Source organism: Lutra lutra, chromosome X (genome assembly GCF_902655055.1).
Source record: "Lutra lutra chromosome X, mLutLut1.2, whole genome shotgun sequence".
Classification (NCBI taxonomy): Eukaryota; Metazoa; Chordata; class Mammalia; order Carnivora; family Mustelidae; genus Lutra; species Lutra lutra.
This window is the reverse complement of record NC_062296.1, coordinates 58,325,485-58,350,254: the sequence shown is the minus strand read 5'-3', so window position 1 is coordinate 58,350,254 and position 24,770 is coordinate 58,325,485. Positions and strand designations below refer to the sequence as shown.

The 24,770-nt window shown below is 38.6% G+C and overlaps 1 protein-coding gene across 8 annotated transcripts in view; it reads left to right on the top strand.

Annotated features, from left to right (window-relative positions):
- JADE3 (jade family PHD finger 3) overlaps positions 1 to 24,770 on the top strand; it is a 134,393-nt gene that overhangs the window by 79,728 nt on the left and 29,895 nt on the right. For 7 of the 8 annotated variants that reach the window (XM_047714986.1, XM_047714984.1, XM_047714988.1 and 4 more), the window contains exon 4: positions 12,179 to 12,336. The exons of the other annotated variant lie outside the window; for it this stretch is intronic. In XM_047714986.1, coding sequence (XP_047570942.1) covers positions 12,179 to 12,336 — 158 coding nt within the window. The remainder of the gene's footprint in view (positions 1 to 12,178; positions 12,337 to 24,770) is intronic. 8 annotated transcript variants of the gene reach the window in all.

The following is a 24,770-nucleotide window of genomic DNA, read 5'->3' as shown; positions in this document are numbered from 1 at the left end:
AGTTCTTTTATCTCTCTGGGACCAGGAGAGGGGTGTCTCCCTATTACTTGGTGGGGGTGGAAATCCCCACCCTGTGGCCTGTACTGATAGCAGCGGTAGTGGAGGTGGTGAGGGGTACTACATTACTACTGGGTGGTAGTGACAGTCCAGGCTCCCTACCCAGTCTGTGCAGATCCCACATTAAGGAGGAGGGGTACTTTGTTATTGTTGGGTGGGAGTGGATGTCAGGGCCTCTAAGGTGATGTCCACTGATGCCACAACAGTTGCCCTTTTCAAAAAGAAAACATTTTATGCATCTTTTATGAAATAAAATTCTTTTTTTTATTTTTTTATTTTTTATAAACATATAATATATTTTTATCCCCAGGGGTACAGGTCTGTGAATCACCAGGTTTACACACTTCACAGCACTCACCATAGCACATACCCTCCCCAGTGTCCATAATCCCACCCCCCTCCCAACCCCCCATCAACCCTCAGTTTGTTTTGTGAGATTAAGAGTCACTTATGGTTTGTCTCCCTCCCAATCCCATCTTGTTTCATTTACTCTTCTCCTACCCCCTTAACCCCCCATGTTGCATCTCCTATCCCTCATATCAGGGAGATCATAAGACAGGACTGTGGTTATGGTTATACAGTTCTGTGACTAGACTAAAACCTACTGAATTATACATTTTTTTTTAAAGATTTTATTTATTTATTTGAAACAGAGAGAAAGAGATCACAAGTATGCAGAGAGGCAGGCATAGAGAGAGAGAGGAGAAAGCAGGCTCCCCGCTGAGCAGAGAGCCCGATGCGGGCCTCGATCCCAGGACCCTGAGATCATGACCTGAGCCGAAGGCAGAGGCTTAACCCACTGAGCCACCCAGGCGCCCTGAATTATACATTTTTAAAAGATGAACTGCATGGTATAAGAATTTTATTTCATCGAAGAAATGAAGTCAATCGATGAAATAAAATTCTTATACCATGCAGTTCATCTTTTAAAAATGTATAATTCAGTAGGTTTTAGTCTAGTCACAGAACTGTATAACCATAACCACAGTCTAAATATAGAACATTTTCATCACCCCAGAAAGAAACCCCTTACCCATTAGCAGTTACTCTCTAATTCCCCTACTGCCAGCCCCTGGCAGCCACTAATCTAACTTCTGTCTCTACAGATTTGCCTGTTCTGGACATTTCATATAAATGGAATCATCTAATATACAGCCTTTTGTGTCTGGCTTCTTAAACTTAGCACAATGTTTTCAGGGTTCATCCATGTTAGAGCATGTATCAGTAGTTTATTTCTTTTAATGACTGAATGATATTCCATTGTATGGGTATATCACATTTTATTTATCCATTCATTAATTAATGGACATTGGGGTTGTCTCTGTCTTTGGAGTAATACGAATAATGCTACTGTGAATATTCATGTACAAGTTTCTGTATGGACATATGTTTTCAGTTGTCTTGAGTATATACCTAGGTGTGGAATTGCTGAGCCATATCCTAACCCTAGTTAACCGTCTGAGGAAATGCCAGGCTGTTTTCCAAAAAGGCTTCATCAGTTTATACTGCCACTCTCAGTGTAAGAGGGTATTTGAAATGTGTTACTGCTGTGGGCACCAGAGACTTCCTTCTAATTCTTCTGGTGACCTTGTTTTTCTCTGCTGTCTTGGATTAGAATCTTCCCTTTGTGCTTGTCCTCAGGAGAGATTCTGTCTTTTGCACCTCTCCCAGTATAAGCCACTGTTACTATCACTGGAGGCTTTAGCATAGTGGTAGAGCACTGGAGAATGACATTGTTCACTAACCTTCTGATTACTCTCAGTCTTTGAGATGTTTAGCGGTCCTGTTTCTGGGGTTGAGATGAGGAAGTGGACTCTAGAGCTTTTCTTTTGTCCCAGCCTCCTGTCCCCCCCCCCCCCCACCATCTGCCTGTAGCCAGTATCTTACGGTATGCTCAGTCTCTGTCCTTACAGTTCTCCCGCCTCTTGATTAAGGCTGGGGTTGGGTACTTTCCCTTCTTCCCAGCGCTTGTGAAATTACACCAGTGCCCTCACCAGATAGCCTTCCCCTGCAGGTGAAGCTTTTTTTTTTTTTTTCCAGTAAGGGAGCCAGGACACAGAGCAGCAGAGACCCAGACAGCACCACTGGGGGAGCCTTCTCCATATTTTCCACCATCTTCCCTGTGAGAGCCTAGTTGGGTTTCTAGAGAAAAAGCTTACAAGAAGGTTGGAACCCGCTCTCACTTTAGCCCCCAGGAACTTCCTTCTCTCTTGGTTGTCCCTACTTTGCCCCCAGGAATTTGTCAAAATTTCTAGGTTAAATGTTCCTGCTGTGGCTTCTGCCCCAGGTAAGCATAAGCTCCTGTCCTGTGTCTCCCTGCAGGCACAGTTGTCCTTCCTTGAGCTGGCCATTTGTCCCGTGACTCATTTCTCTAAAGGGTTCATGAAAAAAATCATTAATTTGCTGCCTGTCTTGTCTCTTTTCTTCTTGAAAGGATGGGAGTTTCTTTTTTTCTGACTGAAACCTTTTGTTTGTAATGGGAGTTTGTCATTGAAATGCAGTGTAAATGATTGTTTCACTGGGGCTTAATCAGCTGCATTAATAGATTCGTATTTTCTTTGATGTTTAGTGTTTCAGTGGGATTCCTGTTTATGCCTACCCCTGATTTATCCTCTAGAGAAGAGTTCTTGGGGTGTGTGAGTTGCACGTATTGTTCAGGGGCTTTGGTAGCTTCTACAAATTGTATACAGGCTTTCAAGGGTAAGTTTTTAAAGTGTTTTGTTATGTATGCATATGCTAGCAGCCTTCTTCTGATTCTCAAAAGGGTCCATACTCTTAAAGATGTTTTTAGGGGCGCCTGGGTGGCTCACTTCATTAAGCATCTGCCTTCAGTTCAGGTCATGATCCCAGGGTCCTGGGATCCAGTCCTGCTTTGGGCTCCCTGCTCAGCCAGGAGACTGCTTCTCACTCTGCCTGCCACTCCCTCTGCTTGTTCGTTCTTTCTCTCTCTGACAAATAAATAAAATCTTTTTTTTAAGATATTTTTTTAAAAGCCAGTTGCCCTAGAAAAAGCACATAGTACTAGACAACTAATATGAATGTATTAAAAAGTCTTCTATTCTTTCTCAAAAGCCAGAATATTTTCATGTATATCATCTGGTCTATAAGACATAACCTATCTTAAAGAATTGATGGCATATCATCTGTAGTTCCATAGTCTCATTTATTATGTCTAAGACTTTCAAAGCAGCAGACTTTCATAGCAGCAGAGTGAAAAGCTCATACATTTTAACTCGGCAGAAAACACACCCTCAAATAGAGCCTGTATTTCTAACATGCTTAATTATTTGGTTTTCTGACCTACAGTAGATAAAAACTACCAAGCTTTCAAATGCACACTTACTGTACAAAAAAGGGATAATGAGGGATGGGAGAAAAACTTGCAAAGTAAACCTCAGATGTTATCTTTTACATGAAAATTGCCCAGATCTCGAACTCAGACTCAATTACTCCCTCTCCTCCATCACTGGGATGCATACCACCACTTTTGGGTAGTGGGTAAGGGGAATAATCAAACCTACCTAAGTTGCCCAAAAGTACATTTCTTTATGGTAATTGATGTTTCAGTTGCTGTCAACCCAAAGCCATAAAAAATTGCCCTGTTTTTTCTTTGTAAGAAAACTGAGAATTATTTTAAGCTATTTGAAAAATATTTCTGTGAAAAAATATTTACATGATCTTTAAAGCTTCAAACTTAGAAATTGAATAAGCTTTGCTCCATTGGAAAAATTAACATGGGACACAGTAGCTTGATAATACTGGGTACCTTGTGTCATCATATAAGAACAAACTTGTGTTCTTCGCTAGGTTTTCTCTGCTTTAGGTGGTTGTTTCTTTTAGATTACCTGAACACCTTTTTTTCCCATCTGAAGATTGTATAATTCTAAGAAAATCACTTACAGTTAGTTCCTTTTGATTAAATATAGTTACCACATTTGCAGCTGTTTTTTTTTTTGTGTGTGTGCTTTGAGGGTGACACATCTGTTTGTGGTCATTTGTGTATAGTTTCATATTTAAGTGACTGTGAATCAGAACTAATCTGTTTCTCTGCTTCATTCACATGGACCAGATAGTTTTCCCTTTTGTGTCATACAGGAAGTAAATGTTTTGACTTTTCCTCTAAAAAATGTCACAGAAATGTTCAGACTAGCTATGCTTTAAGAAACTGCCTACTGAGAGATGTTAATGAGAGCAGTAAAAGCCAGAGCTGTCCATGAAGGACATTTTCATTTTGTGGCTCTGGCAGGTTATAAGCATTGATATTCTAATTGAATTCATAGTGAGGCCTCCTTTGTTTCTGCATGCATCTGAGGGGCCAAGATGTACATGCACTGTTGGGCTTGGCATAGCTTCTGGGCTGTATGTTAGTCTGTGAATCCCCTCTTTGACCATAAATGAGCAGATATCTGGTAAGTACAAAGCTTTTTTGTTTCAAGAACTTTTGGGGGAAACTACCAGTGCATATAAAATAGGCACACAATTAAGAACTTGTAAAACTTCTCAACTTCATTACCTAGGTCAATGTCAACATCTAGATCCTTCATTCATAATCTTTAACATCAAATGCCGTGTTTTATTTTGTGAAGTTTCTGCATTACCTTGTGCCCTATAGAGTGTTGGCTGGAGTTTTTGGTGGGCTTCTTGCTTGGAAATCCTATCTTTGGGAGCTGAACCACGCATGTTTTAGTTGAGCCATGAACTCACATCTCCTTTGCCCCATCAATGATTACTTTTATGGACTAGATAGATAGGAAAACTTAGCTGCATACTTCTGCTTTTAGAAGTAAAGCTGAGACTATGACAATGATGATAAAATAATAAGCGCAGCTAGAATTTATTCAGCAGTTACCATGAGCTTAATACCACGCTAAGCCCTTTACATAAATTGAGCCATTTAATTCTTGTAACAACCCCTATGAGGTGTTTTTGTTATCCTCATTTTACAGATGAGTAAACTGAGACACAGAATTTAAATAATTTGTCCCAAATTTGTTGGTGAAACCAGTAGACCAGTTTGGGTAGTCTGTCCCTGGGCCCATATTCCTTTCTTTAAAGATTTTTAATTTCATATTTGACTGTGTAAGATACTTGCTTGGTTCATATATCTAATTATGACACAAAATACATACAGAGATCTAGCTTTTGTCTTTCTCTCCTTGTTTTCTCCCTCACTCCCAGAGGTAGCCATTTTTTTGAAAAAGCTTTTGGTTTATCCTTTTATTGTTTCTTTATGATAACATATACAAATCTGTGCATATGTGTGTGCCTCCATATATAGAGAGAACTCATACCTCTCTACCCAGGATACACTAAAGCTATTTTGTTTGCCTGTATTCATTTTTTTAAAAACCCCAAATTCCTTTTCTTATCAAAAGCAGATTCATGAGACCAGTTTGGTAAATATATTTCCTATCACTTTGCAGATATCTGCCTGAGTACTGCGCTTACATTCCTATCCTTTATTCGGCATTTTATGTTCTGCCTCATGCTTGGGATGTTTCTACAGCAAGATAAAGCAGACTCTTGTACTCTGCCTTGAGTAAAAATGCTTCTCTAGAAACCTTGGATCTGATGCTATTTAATCTAGCTAGCTTATAAAATTGAAATCAGGCTTATCATGTAAGTCTGCTGCTTTTCTCTAAAGATGGAAGGAAAATTATAATAGTCATTAGATCTAGCCTTCATTCTTCATTTTAAGAAAAATAGGTCTGAATTGATTGGTGTTCCTGTAGTCTGAGGTTTCTCAGACTTCACAGAATGTCTGTTCCCTGGAGGTTTGGCATTTCTGAAGCTGTGGACAAGGGCCAGATTTCACTGGCCTCTGCCTTTGTATCTCTTTGTCTAGAGTCTTCAAGTTACTTTTCTGTTTGGTAAACATGTGTATTAGTTTCCTAAGGCTGCTGTAACAAATTACCACAAACTGGGTGGCTTAGAACAAGTGAAATGATTTTCTCACAGTTCTGGAGGCCAGAAGCCCAAAATTGGCCAGGCTGCACTCCCTCCAGAGACTTTGGGAGAGATTCCATCCTTTGCCTCTTCCAGGTTCTGATGACTGTCAGCATTTACTGACTTGTGGATCAATGAGTCACTCCAATCTCTGTATCCATGTTCACGCTGCCTCCTCCTCTTCTGTCTTAAATCTCTTTCTGCTTTTCTTTTGTAAGGATACTTGTCAGTTGGATTTAGGGCCCACCAAGATGTTCTAGGATGATCTCTTCATCTCAGAATCCTTAAATTATTTATATCTGCAAAGATCCCTTTTCCAAATCAGGTAACATTCATAGATTCCAAAAATTAGGATGTAGACATATCTTTTGGGGGCCACTGTTCAAATCACTACAGTATGTTTCCAGGCTACTTAGGAAACTATACAGAACAGATTTTCATAAGCAGCTACATCAAGTATAAAGACATGGCTTAAGCTATATGATGAGTTGGTGTGACATTATTAACTAAGCATGGTTTGCAATCAGTTGTTTTATTTTGTGAAGTGTATCACATGGAAAACAATGAAATATTTTAGGAGGTTGAAAATACTTAGCCCTAGTATTCTTTCCAGATCTAAAGTAGGATTTCCCATAGCACTCTTTCCCAAAGAGAACAGTTTATTTAGCACAATTGCAAATTGCTACCACTACTTAACCACTGGCTCATAAAAGGCACTCTAGTCTTTTATAGAAATGGATCAGTGTTCAGGAAAATGGTGGTTGAGTTTCTCCCCCAACCACCCAGAACACCGAGGGCTATGCAAAACGTGTTAAATGGATATGACTGTGATCTTCTCTTACCCCCTTGTACAAAGCATTATATAATAAACCACTAGGTTTTTTTCTTCTACAGACAGCCTTCTCCCTGCACAGTACCCAATTAACTTTAATTGGCAAGGATTCTTGGTAGGGAGGTCATTTTGTTGCCACCTGACCACCAACATGTTTAAGGTTGGTTTCCTTCTCTACTTTGCTCAGATCATATTATTTCTTAATCTTCCCTAAATGAAAGCAACAGTCATTTGCAGAGTTGTCCCTGCAAAGAAGCAAATGGAATGAGTCTTTATCCATTTAAATGGCATCATTTGATTATGTGATAGTTCAGTCCTGTACTCTGTAATGTCGGTTTAAACAGAACTGCACCAATGGAGAATTAACTGTTTTATTGGATCACGCTCTATGCCTGCACTTTCATGTTACATATAATTTGAACAGTGCTTCTCCTCAGAGAACCTTTATTAACATTAAAGACTAAAATGTTTGATTGAGAGCATTTTTTCCTTTGATCTTCCAGAAATGTGGACTTATTTTCAGCCTGCCAGTGGATGGATGAATTTTTTCAGAATTAGAAATGAGTATTTCTAATTTCTAATTCTAAGTGTATGTATGTAGTGTCAATGTATGTATACTTTTGTGTGAAAGTGTATTCCCTCATTCCTTAGACTTCAACTGGGCCTTCATCACTGACATCATTCCCAGTTAGCTTAAGACCTTTCATTGTGATACTTTTTTCTGTTGTTGGAAAGGGCAGAATCACAAAGCTTGGGCTTCCACAGCCATTTAAGTCATGTGTCCCGGCAGGTGAGCATATTTCTGTGCCCATTAGTTATCCAGGGACCCCTTCAACCAGAGGATAACAGTACATCAGACTTCAGGTGGATCCTGGTTCCCGAACTGTGTCTGATTGTGCTTTGAGTACAGAAAATGAGCTATGGGGAATCTCTTTGTTTCCCCAAGTCCAAGTTGTAGCTGTACTCATATCATCATCCTCTACCTCTGGCCTTTGAACTTTTCACACAGCTAGGGCTCCCTTGCCAGGGGTAGGGTTAAGGCTCACTCTGGGGTCTTCTTGGCTACCACGATAGACATTACATTCCTATCCTCATCATCCCTAAGGAACTCATGAGAACCATAAAAGTGATAAACCAGATAGTAAAAGGTTAAGAAAGAAAATGAAACTAAGAACATTTTTAAAGATCCAAGTACAAAGATAACAAATAGAATACAACTCTAAACCTTCTTAAATGCAAAAAAAGTGATTAAAAGAGCAAACAATACACATCCAATAGAGGCATGCATAAGGAAATTACCACATAATTATCAATATAACAGAGTTGAGACCAAATATCTGAGACATGCCAGTAAATATGAATGGGCTTGACATTTATTAAAGAAAAAAATCTATGGCTCATAAAACAAGATGCAAGTATATGCTGTATATAAGAATATACCTAAAACACCTACTCAGAAAGTCTAGAAATAGAGATGGACAAAGGTGTACCAGGAAAATGGTAGGAGGAGGAGTGAACCTGATCGCAAAGTAGAAATCAAGCCCCGCAAAACAAAGAAGGCTTTTTAGTGCTAAACACTACAATTCGCCATGAAAATGTGATAGTTAGGAATATTTATACACTGACTAATGCAGTGACCACCTTTGTGGAGCAACAGCCATGGAAGAGTCAAGGACATGTAGGTTGAAACACACCGATCATAGGAGGCTTTCATACACTTCTCTCAGATTAAGTGAACAAAAAAATAAGAGAGGAGATAGATATAAACAACTAAAGCAGCTTATTAAGGTACAGATGATGAATATATATCAAACTTGAAACCTTGATATTAGAGGTAATAGAGAATATACCTTCTCAAATGTCTATGGTACACACACAAAATATAGCAAATATTAAGTCACAAGGAAAACAGTGATTTCCATTATTATATGGACATGATATAAACAATACTCCAGTCACGATGTGGTAAAATCAGAAATTACAAAAACAGAAAGGTCCTTTCCTATGGAAATCTTAAACCCTTCTATTAAATAACTGTTGAGTGAAAAGAGGAATACAAACTGAAATCATAGATTTTTAAAAATGATAGTTTAAAACATTCTGTCTCAGTTTGCTCCATATCTTAAATTATACGATAAGAAAAAGGAGGCATTGTTCCACCTACTCTTGATAAATTTTCTTATAAAAATTACTTTAATTCTCAATGTTTCTGATGTTTAATTACAGTATATTAAATTATTATATTTTTCATTTTTTATATACTTCTAGTCAGCACTGAGAGTTTCTAATATTTTGACCAAAATGTTTAAAGGTCATAGAAAAATCATAATTTTCCCCATTAATAATTAAGATTGCTTTTCACAGTTTCCACATGCACTGTCATTTCTCAGGTCCTACTTCTGTGCAAAGTCGAACTGCCTATACTGTGCAAGCTTCTGCAGAAATAAATCTGAAAACTGGATAAGATAACTTCCTATGGAAATATAGATTACCAAAATTGAATCCATTAGAGGTAGAAAGCTTAAAGGATCAATTTCTAAAGAATATGTACAGAATATTCTTAAGCAACTACCCCACAATGAAAGCACCAAGTCCGGATGGTTTCCTAAGGACCAGATAGTCCCAGTAATTCCCAGGTTATTCCAGAGCATCTAATTCCTTTTATTTTTTTAGTTCTTTTTATGAAGCATGTATAACACTGATATGTAAACCGAAAAGTAAGACAATTTTAAAAAAGAAAGGAAACTTCAAATAAATATCACTCATTGAATATGATACAAAAATACTAAATAGACTATTAGAAGATAGAATACAATACCATATTTAAGAAGTGTGTCATGGAGCGCCTGGGTGGCTCAGTGGGTTAAAGCCTCTGCCTTCGGCTCAGGTGATGATCCCAGGGTCCTGGGATGGAGTCCCTCGCACCGGGCTTTCTGCTCAGTGGGGAGCCTGCTTCCTCCTCCTCTCTCTCTGCTTGCCTCTCTGCCTACTTGTGATCTCTGTCTGTCAAATAAATAAATAAAATCTTTAAAAAAAAGAAGTGTGTCATGACCAAATGACATTCATTCTAGAAATGCAAGTTTGTTTTGGTATTAAGAAATATAGTATAATCAATCGTGTGCCTGGGTGGCTCAGTCAGTTGAGCGTCTGCCTTTGGCTTGGGCTCCTGGGATCGAGCCCCACGTCAGGCTCTCTGCTCAGTGCAGAGCCTGCTTCTCTCTCTCTCTCTACCAGCTGCTCCTCCTGCTTGTGCTCTGTCAAATAAATAAATAAAATTTTTAAAAAAAATACAATATGATCATACAGCAAATTAATATATCTAAGGAAAATAACTGTAATTATTCTCATATACCTGAAGAAGCCTTTAACAAAATTCAATACCCAAGCATTCAGAAACATTCAAGAATAAGGAACTGTAAGATAATTTAACATAGATACTATATATATATACACACCACAGTCTTCAATCTAGTATCTTAATGAAGAACACTAAAATCATTTCCCCCAATTTCAGGAAGAAGGCAGATATTGTCAACTATCCCCATTACTATTCTAAATATTACTACAGTATTTACCAATGCAGTTAAACAAGAGAAACTAATTAGAGACCAAGACTAGGTAAAGAAGTTGTGAAACTCTCTTTGCGGATGATATGATAATATATCTAGAAAACCATAGGAAAATCAATGATAAAAACTAATTCAGGCAATAAAAGAATTCAGTAAGATAGCAGGGTATGAAGTTAACATGTAAAATCAATAGCTTTTATAAACAGAAGATATAAACATGCCTGGGTATGTTGTGATATAGGAAATTAAAGAAATACTCAAAAAAAGATGGGATGTGTTGAAAGAGCACCCAAAAGAGTTCCCAGTGATCAGAGGTGGAACAATTTAAGCAACAAAAATAATAATAATAATGGATTATAACCCAAAGAGTAAAACAGATATCCACAAGCCTATAATATAACTAAATAATTGAATAAATAAACAAGGGGGAAGAAAGGACAGATCTTTCTTACAGAGGAATTCCAATTAATTAATGTAGAAGAACTGAGGGAAATAGAAAATCACCATTAGGATACCACAGTCATAATTCTTGCAGGCAAGCTATCCACCAGTGGATGCTCAAATAAGCTCATGACAGTTTGAGGAGAAACAGGGTGTTGTTATAATCTTAAAGGATCTCTTCTAAGATGTTTATTAATTACAAAGTGAGATACAGTAAACTAACAGTGGAGAAAACCAGCACAAGACACTACCTTAACCAAATGATCAAGTTTAACATCACCACTGGTAGGACATTGACATTATATGTCCCTGATATAATGGAATGAAAAGGACACAGCATATTTCTGTGGTATTCTTGCCAAAGATGAGTAACTTTAGTCACAAGAAAACATCAGACAAACCCAAATTGTAGGGATAGTCTCTAAAATACATGACCAGTTCTCTTCAAAAGTATCAAGGTCTTGAAAGACAAAAACTAAGAAACTGTCACAAATTGGACAATACTAAGGAGACATGACAGTTAATTGCAATGTGGGGTCCTGGACTGAATTCTGGAACAGAAGGATATTAACCAGAAAATTAGTAACATTTTTAATAAAGTCTGTAGATTAATTAATAGTATTGTAGCAATGCTGATTTTCTGGTTTAGGTCATTGTACTCTGGTTATGTGAGATGTTAACATTAGAAGAAACCATATGAAGGGTATATGGGAGCTCTGTACTATTTTTGTAACTTTTCCATATGTCTGATTTCTAAGTAGGGACACCTGGGTGGCTCAGTCAGTTAAGCATCCAACTCTTGGTTTCAGTGCAGGTGTTGATCTCAGGGTCGTGAGGTCCAGCCCCACATCCTAGCATGGACCCTGCTTAAGATTCTTTCTCTCCCTCTCCCTCCTCCAAAAAAACCCCCATAATTCCTATTAAAATCTCAGGAAGAAAAAAAATTAAGATAGTAGAATAATTTTTAAGTAAATAAAAAATAAAGTGATGCCTAAATAATTAGAAGTTATCAGAGGATACTTAAAAACTGCTTAATTTGAGAAAGTTAAGGTTTGTTTTATCAGACTTTTAGAGTAACCTGTACTGTTGATTTAAATTCAAGGAGCTCTAGAAAATAATTCAAGAAGGATTTCTTTACTTTGTTAAATCCAGAACAAACTGGCTTCCCTGTCAGTACTTCAGACCCTTTCCAAATCAAAGTTGATCCGGCCATTTAGGAAGTTAGAGATCTCTCTTGTTGAAGAGTAGGTGAGGATAGTCTTTTTAAAAGAACATTAAATGGTGTTAGTTTCGTAGTGATGGTCTTTTCAAGATGTGTCCAATGTCTTCTCAGGTATTCCGAAAGGACCTCATCAGTGCCATGAAAATTCCAGATTCTCATCACATTAATCCAGACAGCTATTACCTCTTTGCGGATACATGGAAGGAAGAATGGGAAAAGGGAGTCCAGGTACCAGCCAGTCCAGACACTGTTCCACAGCCTTCCCTCAGGTATTTGCATGCTTGTACCTTTGACTTAGGGAATGATTGCTCTTACCGTTATCTGTGTGCTGGTTGGGGAGAGACTGCTTGGCTAATTATACATTCATAATACAAAGTCACATACTGTGTTCACCAATTCACTCAGACATGGTAGATGATACCAGGCGAGAGTAAGTCAGTAATTAAAGTCAAGCTCATTTGTTTAGGGATAGAATATGTGCCCATTTACTATTTGAAGTCCAGTCTGAAACTGTGGTGAGGTTTTGGAGAGTAGGATTTCCAAGTCTGACTCAGCAATCAGTAGCATTTACTAGTCTTTGAAGAGAAACAGAGCATTGATTACATAATCTCGTAATAATCCTGTTAATATTATAACCCCATGAGAAGCTGCTTCATTATAACAGCAGTCTCATAGTGATAGCATCTGTAAATAGAGGGCCAAAACATTTCGTTTGTAAAATGCATGAAACCCAAATGAGAGGGGATGACTAGAATATCAGATTGATTGTAAGTACATAACCTTCATTTACAAAAACTTGAGAAGAAAGCTTAAGTAGGGGAGAACTTGGGTTTGTGAAAAGGGGAGAGGAGTTTTTCTGCCAGAGAAAGTAGTAAGTTCAGCTGGTTTGAACTGGTTTGGAAGCCATTTTTCTTTACTGGTCTTTGTGTTCCCGGTGCTTTGCACCAAGGCTGGCATGAAGTAAAATGCTTGGTGGGGTGCCTGGGTGGCTCAGTGGGTTAAGCCTCTGCTTTTGGCTCAGGTCATGATCCCAGGGGTCCTGGGATCGAGCCCCGCATTGGGCTCTCTGCTCAGCGGGAGCCTGCTTCTTCCTCTCCCTCTCCCCCTGCTTATGTTCCTTCTCTCACTATCTCTCTGTCAAATAAATAAATAAAATCTTTAAAAAAAAAAGAAAAAAAAAACGGGAAAATGGGAGGTAGGGGGATTTCACTAAGTTCGTCAGTCAAATCAGGTTCCAGGTTTGTCACATGACCAGCATGCACTTTTATCAATGTGCAACTTGCTTTTTTTTTGAATATTTTAAAAATTGAGATATAATTGATACCGATTTTTTTTATCAAGATAGAATTCACATACCATAAAATTAACCCTTTTAAACTGCATGGTGGTTTTTAGTATATTCACACTTATTCAGCTATCACCACTATGTAAATCCAGAACATTTTCATTACCCCAGAAAGAAACCCCACATCTGTTAGTGTTATTCCTCATTTTCCCCTTCCCCTGGCAGTCAGTGTATTAGTCTGCTAAGGCTGTCATAACAAAATACCACAGACTGGGTGGCTTAAAAAACTGAAATTTATTTTCTCACAATCTGAAGTCTAGAAGTCCAGGATCAAGTTGCCATCAGGGTTAGGGTTCAGTGAAGCCTCTCTTCCGGGCTTGTAGGCAGCTACCTTCTCACTGTGTTCTCACGTCCTTTCCTCTGTGCACACAGGGAGAGAGAGAGACAGAGAGATGGAGATCTGGTGTCTCTTCCTCTTCTTATAAAGTCACCAATCCTATCAGATTAGGTCCCCACTCTATAACCTCCCTTAACCTGTGTTATCTCTGTATAGGCCCCATCTTCAGATATAGTCACACTGGGAGTTAGGGCTTCAACATAAAAGTTTTGGGAGAACGCAATTCAGTCTATAACAACCACTAATCTACTTTCTTTCTCTGTGGATTTGCCTATTCTGGACATTTTATATAAGTTGAATCGTACAATGTATGGGCACTGAGTCTAACTTCTTTTACGCAGCATAGTATTTTCAGGGTTTTTCTATGTTGTAGTATGTATCAGTATTTCATTAACTTTTTATGGCCAAATAATATTCCATTGTATGGATAAGACCACATTTTGTTAATCAGTTGATAGAAGTTAGGGTTGTTTCCATGTTTGAGCTATTATGAATAATGCTGCTACAAACATTCTTGTACAAGTTTTTTAAAGTTTTTTTTGTTTGTTTATTTATTTGAAAGAGAGAAAGCACAAGTAGGGTGAGGGGCAAGGGGAGAAACAGACTCCCTTCTGAGCAGGGAGCCTGATGCGGAGCTTGATCCCGGGACTCCAGAATCATGGCCTGAGCTGAAGACAGCTACTTAACCAACTGAGCCGCCCAGGTGCCCCTCTTGTACAAGTTTTTGAGCGGATTTATGTTTTCATTTCTCTTGGGTATATACCTAGGGGTAGATATACTGAGTCATATGGTAGCTGTATCTTAACATTTTGAGGAACTGTCAAACTGTTTCCCAGAGTATCTGTATCGTTTTACATTCCTACCAGCAATGTATGAGGGTTCCATTTCCTCCCTATCTTCACCAATGCTTGTTATTCTTTTTTATTATAGCCACCCTAGTGAGTCCGAAGTATATCTACTGTAAGTTTAATTATCATTTGCCTGATGATTTTTTCACCGTAATAGCAGCTTCATAGTGATAGCATCTGTAAATATTGATGTTTTATCAATCATCAAATATTTCATCAAATTTTGGTGAAATATTTCGTATTTCATCAAATATTGATGAAACTACAGAAATGTCGAGCATCTTTCATGTGCTTAGAAGCCATTTGTAAGCTCTTTTTGAAACAGAGCTTTTCTACTTTAATACAAAGAGTAATGTGACTTTCTTTCTCTTCCTATGAAACACTACTGTTCAAACAGCCAAAGTGAATCATCTCGGTTTACTTTATGTTCTATCACATTCACTTCGGAACAGATGCCCTCAGCTGCTGCAAATCTGACCTGTTGGTGAACAAGGCAACAACGTCCCCTGACCAGTTTGGGGATATTCCATTTTTTGTAGTGCATCCATGTATACCCCCTATATATATGTTTTCTTTGGAGAAAATATTCAGATCTTTCTTCCATTTTAAAAATTGGGCTATTTGTTTTTTATTGTTGAGTTCTAAAAGTTCCTTACATATTCTGGATACAAGTCTCTTATCAGATACATGATTTACAAATATTTTCTCCTTTTGTGAATTGCCTTTTCACTTGCTTGGTGGTGTCCTTTGAAGCACGAAAGTTCTTAGTTTTGATGAAGTCCAATTTATCTATTTTTTTCTTTGGCTGCTTGTCCTTTCAGTGTCATATCTAAGGAATCACTGTCTAAACCAAGATCTTGACTTTTACACCTGTTTTCTTCCAAGAATGTTATAATTTTATCTATTTGGGTCTTTGATCCATTTGAGTTAACTTTTTATGTGGTGTGAGGTGTTAGGGACAACGCCATTCTTTTGCATGAGGATATCCATGTGTCCCTGCTCATTTGTTGAACAGCTCCTTTATTTTCAAAGTGATAGACACTAAACCCCAACCCCACCCACCTTGGTTCCATGAGTGCCTTGTAAGCCAGGCAGCTGTGGAAGAAAACATAATTCTTGAATCATTAAGAAATCTCAGTTTTGGGGCGCCTGGGTGGCTCAGTGGGTTAAGCCTCTGCCTTCGGCTCAGGTCATGATCTCAGGGTCCTGGGATCGAGCCCCGCATCGGGCTCTCTGCTCAGCAGGGAGCCTGCTTCCTCCTCTCTCTCTGCCTGCCTCTCTGTCTACTTGTGATCTCTCTGTCTGTCAAATAAATAAATAAAATCTTTAAAAAAAAAAAAGAAATCTCAGTTTTATTTTTTTAAATCCTCTCTCTCACAAATCTACCAGGGTGACTTTTTAATAATATTTTCCTACTTTGAACTGAGATGTTGATTTCTCTACTTATACTTCACTATGTCCAAATATGTTCCTTCTCCCCCCACACACATTGTATGACAGAATACTGCTTTTGTGTTGCTCTTTTATTGGCTAATTTTTTTAAAAGATTTTATTTATTTATTTGACAGAGAGAGATCACAAGTAGACAGAAAGGCAGGCAGAGAGAGAGAGAGAGAGGGAAGCAGGCTCCCTGCCGAGCAGAGAGCCCGATGTGGGACTCGATCCCAGGACCCTGAGATCATGACCTGAGCCGAACGCAGCGGCTTAACCCACTGAGCCACCCAGGCGCCCCTTATTGGCTAACTTTATCATTTTTTGTGTTAGTGTTTCTTTTTGTATGTCTTCATTATTGTTATTTTCATAGATTATAAAACTCCTAGAAGTTAGGGAGGTACTTTGTAACAATTTGGTTATTTATACCACTGAGAAAATATTAAAACAGTTTTTGAGATTAGAAGATAGTAGGTTTATTCTCAAAAGCCACAAATAAAAGTGTTTTCTTCTGACATAACTGCCAAATCTAAACAAATGTAAATGTTTTATAAAGAGACCTTACAGTAATTGCTTAGATTTAAAACTAGTATCTTTAGTGGTCATGTGTTACTTTCATGTAAAGAAGAAATGTTAATAATTATTCAATTGTAAAAATTCTGCCTTCCAATTTTTAAAAATCTTAAATCAGTATACATCAAGAGCATGATGACATTCCTAATTCTAGGCTAAAGTTTTAACAAAGACTCTTATAGTAGTTCACAATCGGATATAAACAATATCAGAATATAAAAACAAAAATCTTCTAATACATTGTTTGGGTTGGCTCTTCCATATTAGTTTTGGTAAAATTAAAACCAAATTAGTTGGGGCGCCTGGGTGGCTCAGTGCGTTAAGCCGCTGCCTTCGGCTCAGGTCATGATCTCAGGGTCCTGGGATCGAGTCCCACATCGGGCTCTCTGCTCAGCAAGAAGCCTGCTTCCCTCTCTCTCTCTCTCTCTCTCTGCCTTCCTCTCCGTCTACTTGTGATCTCTCTCTGTCAAATAAATAAATAAAATCTTTAAAAAAAAAACCAAATTAGTTAGTTACTTTCTTCTTTACTGGTAGAAATCTCACTTCTCTAGAGAAAATATTCTAAAACATAAATCTGTTAGAGAAATTTAAGACCAAGTCTAATGTAATACAATATAGTAGGCCCCCCACAATTCCACAGGGGATATGTTCTAAGACCCTGAGTGGATGCCCAAAACTATGGATAGTGCCAGCCTCTGTGTATACTGTTTTTTCCTCCACATACACACCTAAGATAAAGTTTAATTTATAAACTTGGTACAGTAAAAGATTAACAATTATAACTACTAATAACATGCTACAATTTTAACAATATTTAGTTATGTGAATGTGCTCTCTCACAGTATTTTACTGTACTGTACTCATCCTTCTCATGATGATGTGGGATGATAAAATGCCTCTGTGATGAGACAAAATAAGGTGAATGATATGGGCACTGTGACACAGCATTAGGCTACTATTGACCAAGTGATACATCAGGAGAAGGGTCATCTGCCTCCAGTCTGTGGCTGACCACAGATAAGTGAAACTACAGAAAGGGAAACCACAGATAAAGGGGGACTGCTGGGGGTGCCTGGGTGGCTCAGTGGGTTAAGCCTCTGCCTTCGGCTCAGGTCATGATCTCAGGGTCCTGGGATCGAGCCCCGCATGGGGCTCTCTGCTCAGCAGGGAGCCTGCTTCCCCCCTCTCTCTCTGCCTGCCTCTCTGCCTACTTGTGATCTCTCTCTCTCTCTCTGTCAAATAAATAAATATTTTTTAAAAAGGGGGGGGACTGCTGTAGTTATTTAAGTTAAAATATACTTGAATATATTGGGAAATAACTTCCCAATATTGGGAAATTTTGGGAAATAACTCTTTATGAATCCTTCTTTGTATTAGACAAGATAGGCTATTAGTATAACATCCCCCAAAGTCTCAGTATCTTAACCCGGTGAACATTCTGTTTCTTGTACATATCTCCATCCAGTGTGGGTTGGGATGTGAGTCACCTCTGCCCCATGTAGTCCTTCAGGGACTCAGGCTCTTTTTATGAGTAGGATCCTCTATTGGATAGGCCCATTTCCACTCCCTTCTCCCCCGCCCGCCCCCAATTCTAAATCCAGTCTGCAAGAAAAGACAAGACAGCATGGAGGGTTATAGAGGTAGATTTGTGGGGGAGACTGGGATTTGAAGTGGCTTATCCACCCATGTTCCGTAAGCCAGCAGTCACTCAATTGGCCCACCTAACTGCAAAGTAAGGCTGGGGAATGCAGTCTTGCTGTGTGCCTAGATGGAAACAGTTTGGTGAACACATAGCATTTCTCTGCTATTCTTTGATAGAGGCGTTACAAACGCAAAGCTACATGAGCACAGGAGACTTAGGAACCTTACTGATATTATTCACCACTGTAACCATGTAGTTGATGCTATCTATGATCTGCACTGCCCAGATTCGCATATGGTCTCAGGACCTTTCCACACGATCTCTCAGCAGGATAATCTGACTTCTTAAATAGCAGCTCTGGGCTCCAAGAGTGAGTATTCCGAGAGATAACAAGTAGAAGCTGCTAGTCTTAAAGCCGGGGCTCAGAAACTGGCACAGCATTATTTCCACCACATCTCACTAGAGCAGTCACAGAGTTCCCAAACTGAAGGGGAGGGAAGTAGACAGAAGGATGATCGGAAGATTTGTGACCATCTTCAATCTATCACAATGGTAACATTTTTAATGATTGTATTTCAGTTACTTGCCTAAAACCTACAGATTAATCAATCAGCTAGAGAAACTTAAAAACTAATAAACCAAACACTTGCCTTTTATTTTTTACCTAATCTACAAGATTGTCAAAATGCTTCAGAATTTTATTTCCTAATGGAATTATGGAAGTAATTTTGGATGTATATAAATTAACTGACTTGATCCCTGGATGCTGTAACAACTGAAAAGAGGGGATAGTGATACAGCAGAGTAAGGGAAGCAGATTCTTTCAGAATCTTTGTTCCGGCTTTCAAGCTAGATTTTTCCCTTTGTTGCATTGTCCTTTGTGCAGTTGTCTTGTCTCTTCAGTGTAGTATAGTGTAGGGTGTGTGTGCGGCGACGGCGGGGGTGGGGGGATGGCGGTGGCGGTGATTGAGGGGAGGATACAGACAATCACAGAGCCAGCTTGCGCTGTAAGTTCCAGCTGTTTATGTAAGTCTGTTGACCGCCACAAAGAACTTTTTGAAAACAAGTTCAACAAATAAAGATGGTATTAACTTCATTATGTGTTTGTAGGTAGACTATGGATAATTTTTTTTACACTAGTTAATAATAAACGAGCTTCAGATGTTTTTTTGTTGTTTTAGGTTTTTATTTGTGTTTTTAAATTAGTTTTTGTTGCTAAAGGTTCTAGTGGAAGGAAAACAGTGGTTCATATTTGGTTGAAAGGGACCATTCATAATTTGTATGACAGGCAGGTGGTTGATATATTTACTGTGGGTCTGTGTATGTTTTTAACATTATAGGTAAAGTATTGATTTACTGTAAAACTAAAAATGAATTAGAATTCAAAACATTAACCGCATAGTATATGCTTATACACACACATATCTATGTGTATAGAAATAAGTGGGAATGTCCTATAACTTTCTTGTTTCACTTAACAATATGTTATCAATCACGCAGGAATAATTGGATATTCAGACAGGCCCCTATTTCTCCTTGGAATGTAAACATTGAACTAACTGGACTATGGAGAGCCACACTTTGTTCACTAAACTCCAGACTCAAATATATAATCACCAATTCAACATCTCCATTTGGATGTCCAGTAGACATCTTATTAGACTTCAGATATCCCAAACTGAACTATTTATCTTCCCAAACTAGTCCTACCTGTAGTCCCATGTTTAACTGATGGCAGATCCATTCTTCCTGCTGTAACTGTCTTTTCAGACTTTCAGGCCAAATTTCTTAGAGTCATCTTTGATTCTTCATTGCCTCATACCCCATATTCATTCTTTTTTTAATTTAAATTCAGTTAGCCAACATACAGTACATCATTAGTCTTAAAGGAGATCTTCTTGGCCCTAATTTCAAAAGATATTCAGATTCCACATAGCAAGTCGAAGAAGGGCCTTGATGATAAATGGGAACCCAAGCCTGCCTCCCACTCCACTGCTCCATTTCGTCCTCATGCCTCCCTCATCTCCCGGCTCTCCTTGCCCCACTGTCCCCATAGCTCCTTTCTTGTTCTGTTCTGTGCGGCAGCAACCTTCCATTCTTGCTTTCAATTATGAGAGGTAGTAAGAAGCAAAATGTACAGAGCACTTGCATATACACATCTTACTAAAAGTTTAAAACAGCCCTTCAGTGGTTTTCCCATTTACTACTGCCCCCAAACTTAGCAGCTTCAAGCCTCTATATTATCATACTCATGGATTCTGAGGGGCAGAGTGGGGATGGCTTGTCTTTGCTCTGTGATATCTAGGACCTCATCCAGCAAGACTTTGAATTTGGGGGTGACTCAGTGGCTGGGGGCTAGAATCATTCCAAGGCTTATGCACTAACATGTCTGTCATCTGGGCTGGGATGGTGTAGACTGTACGTGATTTCACCATGTGTTTGGATTTCCTCACAGCATAAAAGTCTCAGCACAGCAGACTTTTAGCAGGCCTCGGGCACCTGCACATGTTCCAGCCAACAAGTGAAAGCTGCATTTCCTTTTATGACCCAGCCTCACACTTCTCATAGCATCACTGCTGCCCTATAGTGTTGTTGGAAACAGTCACAAGCCTTCCCTGATTCAAGAGAAGAAATAGACTTTACCACTGGATGGGAGAGTAGCAGAGTGACATTGTAGAAGAGCATGTGAGATTTTGAAAATAGCAGCCATCACCAATGTTATAATTGTCCTGTGTTTCATAAATGAGTAACAGAGTTTTGTAGAGAAGCAGTCAGCCCGAGTGGCAAGATTAACAAGGAGAAACTTGGGAAACTACTACTATTACAAGGGCTTCCTATTTAGGCTGCTTTTAAGATATTTATTTCAAGCCTTTAAAAAATTTGTAATGATATGATATTTGGGCAATTTCTGTGCTGTTCACAAAGGATCCTAATCCACTCATTAGGAAATGCAGCATAGTCTCTACCTGCCAGATATTTAGATCAACCAAAGACACCCTGCTGACTCAGGTGTGCATAAGATACAGGAGGAGGCCATATGTCAGGTTAGAGTGGTTACAGCTTCCTCTTGCTGCCTCCTCAGGGTCACAGCAATGTTCACGTGGGCCACAAGTAGCTGGCCTACTCAAGGAGCAGGTGGATAGGCCTTTTGTTCTGTGGATCTAAGCAGATGGAGTGGTGGGTCCTTTTATCAAAGGTAGGTTACTCAGAAAGTTATGGCAATATTCATTTACATTCAAGCATCCAAATTTTTTTTTTAAGATTTTATTTATTTATTTGAGAGAGAGACAGTGAGAGAGAGCATGAGCGAGGAGAAGGTCAGAGGGAGAAGCAGACTCCCCATGGAGCTGGGAGCCCGATGCGGGACTCGATCCCGGGACTCCGGGATCACGACCCGAGCCGAAGGCAGTCGTCCAACCAACTGAGCCACTCAGGCGTCCCATCAAGCATCCAAATTTAAAACTGCGCTTACTTAACTTCATCCTAGTAAAGTTGCTCATACCTCTGGGCTTGTGAGCTTTTGTTGACTTGATCACTTGGTCTGGTGACAATTCAAAGAATGTCTGTATACCTACGATATATTGGCCAGAGAAGAAAATGGCCAGGGATGATCCCAGAATTTCTCCCAGCTGTAGCAGTATTATGGGTACTTGAAGATGTTAAAGCTGCAATTTTTTTTAAATGCCAAAGTAATAATTCTCATAGACCCTCCCTTCTATCATTATAAATGTAAAACTTTCTCCTTGTGAGATTTGAATTAACCTCACCTTTTACCCATTCATTTCCTTGCCTTTAGTATTACCGTTTCAGTCTATAATATTTTTACTGTCCTAGATTCAGCCCTTAGATTCAATTTAATATGAAAAGATGAGTGACATAACATCATTGTCATCATTATCATTATAAATTTGGGTTGGAGTATATTATACTCCACATATTATACTTCTGTGTGTATATACACACAGAAAAGTGGGGCGCCTGGGTGGCTTAGTGGGTTAAGGTCTCTGCCTTCGGCTCGGGTCATGGTCTCAGGGTCCTGGGATCAAGCCCTACGTCGGGCTCTCTGCTCAGCGGGGAGCCTGCTACCCCCCTCTCTCTCTGTCTCTGCCTGGCTCTCTGCCTACTTGTGATCTCTCGCTGTCAAATAAATAAATAAAATCTTAAAAGAAAGAAAAGTAACCAAAGCATAACTATATAACTCTGTGAATTTTCATGAATTAAATACACTTGTTTAACTGCCACCCAGATCGAGAAATAGAGTTACCAACACCCCAGGAGCCCTCCTGCTCATACCCAGTAACTGACCTCCCTCTCCGTAGGTGGCAGTTTTGCCGGCTTTTAACTTCGTACTGAGATTAGACTGTTGTGCTCATTATTATGCTGGTGAGGTTTATCCATACTGTTGCATATAGTAGTTCATTGAGTTTCATCTCTGTGTCATATTCCATTATGTGAATGTACCACATTTTATTTATCAATTCTGATCTTGCTTCCTGTTTTCAGCTAATACAGTCATTTCTAATTTGTTTAAGATTTTATCTACTTATTTGTCAGAGAGAGAGAGACAGACCCCGCACAAGCAGAGGGAGAAGCAGGCTCCCTGCTGAGCAGGGAACCCGATGCGGGACTCGATCTCAGGACCCTAGGATCATGACCTGAGCCGAAGGCAGACGCTTAGCTGACTGAGCCACTCAGGCGTCCTGACATTTTTAATTTTTTAGTCTACACATGTATACTCTTTTGTTGAGTATATTCTCCCAGATTGGGTTGACTAGGTCCTAGGTTATCTGTATATTCAGCTATGATACCTGCTGCCAAGGAGTTTGCCGAAGGGGTTGGACCAATTCACACTTCCACCGGCGGTGTAGGAGAGGTTTGTTTGCTCCACTTCCTTATAAACACTGAAGTTAATGTCAGTTTTTGGTCAGTCTTTCCGAGTTTAGCCATTCTGGTAGATAACAGCAATTACGATTTCGATTTGCATTTCTGTGGTAACTAAGGAGGTTGAAAACCTTTAAAAAGTTTTCTTGCCATCTGGATAACCTTATTCAGGAAATGTCTATTCAGGTTTCTTATACTTAATTGAATTGTCTGTCTTTTTCTAATTGATTTGTAAACATTTATTATATATTGGTGACAAACAGAAGTTTTTAAATCTCTTCCTTTATGGCTGTTGGCCTTTATGTCTTCTTTAAAATATATTTGCCTTCAAGGCACCTGGCAGGCTCAGAGGAGCCTGATGTTTGATCCTAGGGGTCATGAGTTTGAACCCCACATTGGATATAGAGATTACTTAAACTTTAAAATAAAAAAAAAACTTTAAAATAAATAAATATATATATCTGTGTGTGTATGCACACATATATACACATATACACACATGTGTGTATATATATATATATATATATATATATATATATATATGCGTATCCTGAGGTCTCTTCCAGAAGCTTAATAGACATATTAGTTTAGTTCAAGAACATTTATAGTCTACCTTGTTCCACAGAGGATTTGAGACAATTGATATGAATAGTTAGCAAAATATTCTTCCTTTTAGAACAAGATGAATCTTGAAAAAAAATCAGATATTCTATAATTACCTCATAGGCCATGCACCAAATAAGCATAGCATATTTAATCTCATTGTCTTTGGAGAATTCATATGCATGTCTTGTCCTTTTCAGTTGGGTTCATTTCAGTTGGAAGCAGGCCTCTGTCAGCAGTTCCCAAATTTCTAGCTTCAATTAATATTTTAGGGTTCTGTTTTTTTTACTCAAATATTTGTTGCCTTTGGCTTTAAAAACTCCATATGGTAGAAAAATTAAAATGTGCAAATGCATGTAGTTATTTACTTTTTTCAACATATATTATGTTGAATCATAACCTTTTGGAAGAATGCTTAGGAAGAAATACTTAATATATATTTACAAGGTGGACTATGCCTATATATACTTAAGTGTATTCATATAAAGACATTTATGTTTATGAATCCTTCTACATATATAGTGACTTGAGTAAAGAAACTAGTTCCAGAAGCCTTTCAGAGAAACGATTTTCATTATTATATATATGTATATGTGTGCGTGTATATATATATATATATATGTATATATATATATATATATATATATTTCTCTTTTTTTAGAGGGCCCACTCTATTCTTTTAAATTGCTAAGGAATAAGAATCCATATTTCCTCTTGTTTATATTTTCTGATGCTTTGTGGAGTACCTAAAACATTGACTATAAAATGAGTTATTGGTATGAGAAACTTCTAGTTCTTCCTTGTTTGCTTTCTTTGCCTTGGGCTCCTAAGTGTCAGGAGGAAGGGAGAAAATACGAGTTTTCTCAGGCCTGCTGGAGAAGTTGATGGAAGAACAGGAATCTTTCATCTTATCATGTTACCCTGGCTCGGACTTCTGGTCACTATCGTGTATGGCTGGAAAATGCCTGGAGTTTGTATAAGTCCACGGCCTCTTGGCTTTACCTCATCTACATAAATAGTGACAATAACAATAAACGTAACAA